Source organism: Scomber japonicus, chromosome 23, assembly GCF_027409825.1.
Source record: "Scomber japonicus isolate fScoJap1 chromosome 23, fScoJap1.pri, whole genome shotgun sequence".
NCBI lineage: Eukaryota > Metazoa > Chordata > Actinopteri > Scombriformes > Scombridae > Scomber > Scomber japonicus.
In genome coordinates this window covers 22,728,897-22,733,327 of record NC_070600.1, presented here as the reverse complement: position 1 = coordinate 22,733,327, position 4,431 = coordinate 22,728,897, and the positions used below count along the sequence as shown (strand labels likewise).

Sequence of the window (4,431 nt, the reverse complement as noted above, 5' to 3'; positions counted from 1 at the left end):
TCGCCGTAGCAACCGTAGGGCCTTAGCTGCCCTTAGCAACCGTAGGGCCTTAGCTGCCCTTAGCAACCGTAGGGCCTTAGCTGCCCTTAGCAACCTGTCGCTGGGCAGAAGTGATTAATTCATGTTTACTGTGGACAAAATAAATAGTTTTATTGTATTGTATTGGAGTTATATGATTTATGGTATATAAAAAGATTCAACATTTATGAATAGAAGATGAACAAAATGTACATAATATAATTTCATACTGTACAACCAAGTTATTTAAAATAAAAAGTATAACAAAATCTATTCTCTTAATGATTTGAAGATTTACTTAATAATTTCATAACAGTGATGTTCCTGTCTGTCGAAATAAATACTATTTATGCTTAAATATGATAATAACATTCACTTAATATTTTCAGGGATGTTAAGTTGAGAATAAAGTACATTCATAAAGAAAAAATAAATCATGTACTCATCCCGGCAGTAGCCCCGTGGCACTCAAAATTTCCCTGGACTTTTCTAATTACTACTACTACTACTATAAGAACTACTACAACTATTACTACAACTACTATGACTATTACTACTACTACTACTACTACAACTACTACAACTACTGGTGTATAACTACTACTACTACTACTACTACTACTACTACTATTACTATTATTACTACTATTACTGCTACTTTTCACCAGTCACAAGCTCCTTCCCCCTTCAGGCCACCACTGCCTGTAAAATCATAATGAACATATTGTTCTGTTTTATTTTTCTGTCACTGACACAAACAGGAAAGATGGCGTTACAGCAGGCAAGGCTCCTACTGTATCTTGTCATATTACCCACACCTCTCTCAGGAAAAACCTGTACGCCTGCTCTGAAGTACATTCTGCACATTCTGTTCTCATAAATACCAGATTATGTGTGTGTAATGCATCTGGCTTATTATATGAAACTGTATATCTGAGAGCTTTGAAGATGTAGGAATGTCCTCAGCGGGAAACAGCGAGCTTTGAGCCGAGAGCTACAGACAGAGGAGAGACAGAAGTCAGACTAGCACACGGTCGGTTTTGGTCTTTAACCCTTTATAGGACACTCATTGAAAGGAACGAAGGAACGAACGAAGGAAGGAAGGAAGGAAGGAAGGAAGGAAGGAAGGAAGGAAGGGAAGGAAGGAAGGACGGAGGAAAGAAGGAAGGAAGGAAGGAAGGAAGAAAGGTAGAAAAGAAATGGACTGTATGAAAGAAATGGACGTAACATCCGTGACGTCACCCATTGGTTTGTGGACTGCTGCTCGAAAGCCAATAGTTTCTAATCTAGGCAGCGCCATCTTGAAAATTTCAGGTGCATGCTGGGAAAAATAAAAACACGGATTCTACTTATATGGGCATGAGGCGGAGGCATGGGCGGAGCGGGGAGGTTGCTATGGTTGCGAGGACTGGATCTCGAGGACATCGGTCAATCAACCTGTCAATCAGGACGTAGCCACGCCCTAATGCATACCCTGCTTTATCGTCAAATATAAAATCAGGGAGGCCAAAATGTCCCAAATGAACATCATACTGCATTGAAGAAGGCTTTAAACTAGCGATTGAGACCATAAACACATTTTGAAAACGTTTACTGAGGTTAGAAATCAAGTGAGAAGTTGGTGAATTCTCCATTGACTTGTATAGAGACGGTCGCCCCCTGGTGGCCTTTTGATAGAATGCAGCTCTAAGTTACTTCCTGGTTGGCCTCATTTCAGAGGACCAGAACTCCCCGCCTGGTCATTACACAGGGATTGCATTGATTTAATACAGCAAAAACGTACATTATATTCTGAATTTCTATTATATTCGGGGAAAAAAGAATATCGCAAACAAATGTAAGTATTTAAAATGTGATGTTTTATGTTTCCTGTGTTTCAGGTCAGAGCTGTGATGAACTGGTTGAAGATGGAGAGTTTTGTTCTGTCTGCAAACCTTCATGGAGGAGCTATGGTGGCCAGTTACCCATACGACAACAGCAACGGGGGTAAACACACACACACACACACACACACACACACACACACACACACACACAGATCCCACGGCTGTTGATTTCTCAGAACAAGAAGAAAACAGAACTTCATCTAAGTACTAAGTCAGAACTAGGTGGTCCACAACAATCCCATGACAGTGTTATTGTAAATATATTTGTTTGAATTTGTTTTTTTTGGGGGGGGGGGGGGGGGGGTATTTTAGTGCACAACAAAGAGACCGACAGGAAGCAGCCTCTTAAGAGTCAATCCCATGACATTAATGAGCAGCGGCGCATAAATATATACAAGTTCAGTCGAGCAGCAGAAACAAACGCTGCTCTTGTTTTTGTCCCTTAGGTCAAGGGAGGGAGGAAGGAAGGAACGGAAGGGAGGAAGGAAAGGAGTAAGGAAGGAAGGAAGAAAGGAAGGAAGGAGGAAAGGAAGGAAAGGAGAAAGGAAGGAAGGAAGGAAGGAAAGGAGGAAGGAAGAAAGGGAGGAAGGAAGGAAGGAAGGAAAGGAGTGAGGAAGGAAGATGGGGAGGAAGGAAGGAAGGAAGGAAAGGAGTGAGGAAGGAAGGTATGGAGTAATGAAGGAAGGGAGGAAATAAAAATAAAAGGGGTGAGGAAGGAAGGAAGGGAAGAAGGAAGGAAAGGAGTGAGGTAGGGAGGAAGGAAGGAAGGAAGGAAAGGAGGGAGGAAGGAAGGGAGTAAGGAAGAAAGGGAGGAAAGAAGGAAGGAAGGAAAGGAGTAAGGAGGGAGGAAGGAAGAAGGAGGAAAGGGGGAAATGAGTGAGGAAGGAAAGGAGGAAGGAGGGAGGGAGGAAGGAAGGGAGTAAGGAAGGAAGGAAGGGTGTAAGGAGGGAGGGAGGGAGGAAAGGAGGAAGGAAGGAAGGGAGGAAAGGAAGGAAGGCAGTAAGGAAGGAAGGAAGGGTGTGAGGAGGGAGGGAGGGAGGAAAGGAAAGGAGTGAGGAAGGAAGGAAGGAAGGAAGGAAAGAAGAAGTTTTTTTGGGGGGGGGGTATTTTAGTGCACAACAAAGAGACCGACAGGAAGCAGCCTCTTAAGAGTCAATCCCATGACATTAATGAGCAGCGGCACATAAATATATACAAGTTCAGTCGAGCAGCAGAAACAAACGCTGCTCTTGTTTAAGGCTTTTATTAACCCTCCTGTTGTCCCTCAGGTCAAGGAAGGGAGGGAGGAAGGAAGGAAGGAAGGAAGGAAGGGAGGAAGGGAGGGAGGAAAGGACGAAGGAGGAAGGAGAGAAGGAAGGAAGGTAGGGAGGAAGAAAGGAAGGAAGGAAGGAAGGAAGGGAGGAAAGGAGTAAGGAAGGAAGGAAAGGAGGGAGGAAGGAAGGAGGGGAGGACGGAGGTAGGGAAGGAAAGGAGTAAGGAGGGAGGGAGATGGGGAGTAAGGAAGGAAGGGAGGAAATAAGAATAAAAGGGGTGAGGGAGGAAGGAAGGAAGGAAGGAAAGGAGTAAGGAGGGAGGGAGGAAGGAAGGATGGAGAAAAGAAGGAAGGAAGGAAGGAAGGAAAGGAGTAAGGAGGGAGGGAGGAAGGAAAGGACGGGGGAAGGAAGGAACGAACGAAAAGAATAAGGAGTGAGGGAGGAAGGAAGGAAGGAAGGAAAGGAGTAAGGAGGGAGGGAGGAAGGAAGGAAGGGAAGAAGGAAGGAAAGGAGTGAAGAAGGAAGGAAGGAAGGAAGGAAGGAAGGAAGGAAAGGAGTGAAGAGGGAGGGAGGAAGGAAGAAAGGGAAGAAGGAAGGAAAGGAGTGAAGAAAGAAGGAAGGAAGGAAGGGAAGAAGGAAGGAAGGAAAGAAAGGAGGGAGGAACTAAAACTGAACTAAACTTAACTTTAGGTCATTTCTCACTTCACTTCATCACTTCTCTGTTTTTGTTTTTTTTTTAATCTGTGTTGCCAGGCAGCGAGCTGGTGAGCGGGGCCAGCGTCTCCCCTGACGACGACGTGTTCGTCCACCTCGCCAAGGTTTACTCCCACAACCACGCCTCCATGCACAACGGTGGCCGCTGCGACGACACCAGACCGTTCATGGACGGTATCACCAACGGTTACCAGTGGTACCCTCTGTCAGGTCAGCAGCACCCATACTGGAAGGAAGGAAGGAAGGAAGGAAGGAAGGAAGGAAGGAAGGAAGGAAGGAAGGAAGGAAAGGAGTGAGAAAAGGAGTGAGAAAGGAAGGAAAGGAGTAAGGAAGGAGGGAGGAAGGAAAGGAGGGAGGAAGGAAGGAAACGAGTCAGGAGGGAGGGAGGGAGGAAAGAAGGGAGGAAGGAAGGAAGGGAGTAAGGAAGGAAGGAAGGAAAGGAGTAAGGAGGGAGGAAGGAAATAATGAAGGAAGGGTGAAAGGAGGAAAGGAGGAAGGAAGGTAGGGAGTAAGGAACAAAGGGAGTAAGGAAGTAAGGAGAGAAGGAAAGAAAGGAGGGA

At 45.2% G+C, this 4,431-nt stretch overlaps 1 protein-coding gene across 1 annotated transcript in view; it reads left to right on the top strand.

Annotated features, from left to right (window-relative positions):
- The first annotated feature begins 784 nt into the window (after positions 1–784).
- Positions 785–4,431, top strand: part of cpm (carboxypeptidase M) — a 6,888-nt gene continuing 3,241 nt past the window's right edge. Inside the window, 3 exon segments of the mRNA XM_053313810.1 lie at positions 785–799; positions 1,899–2,004; positions 3,911–4,081. Of these exon segments, the coding sequence (XP_053169785.1) occupies positions 785–799; positions 1,899–2,004; positions 3,911–4,081 (292 nt within the window).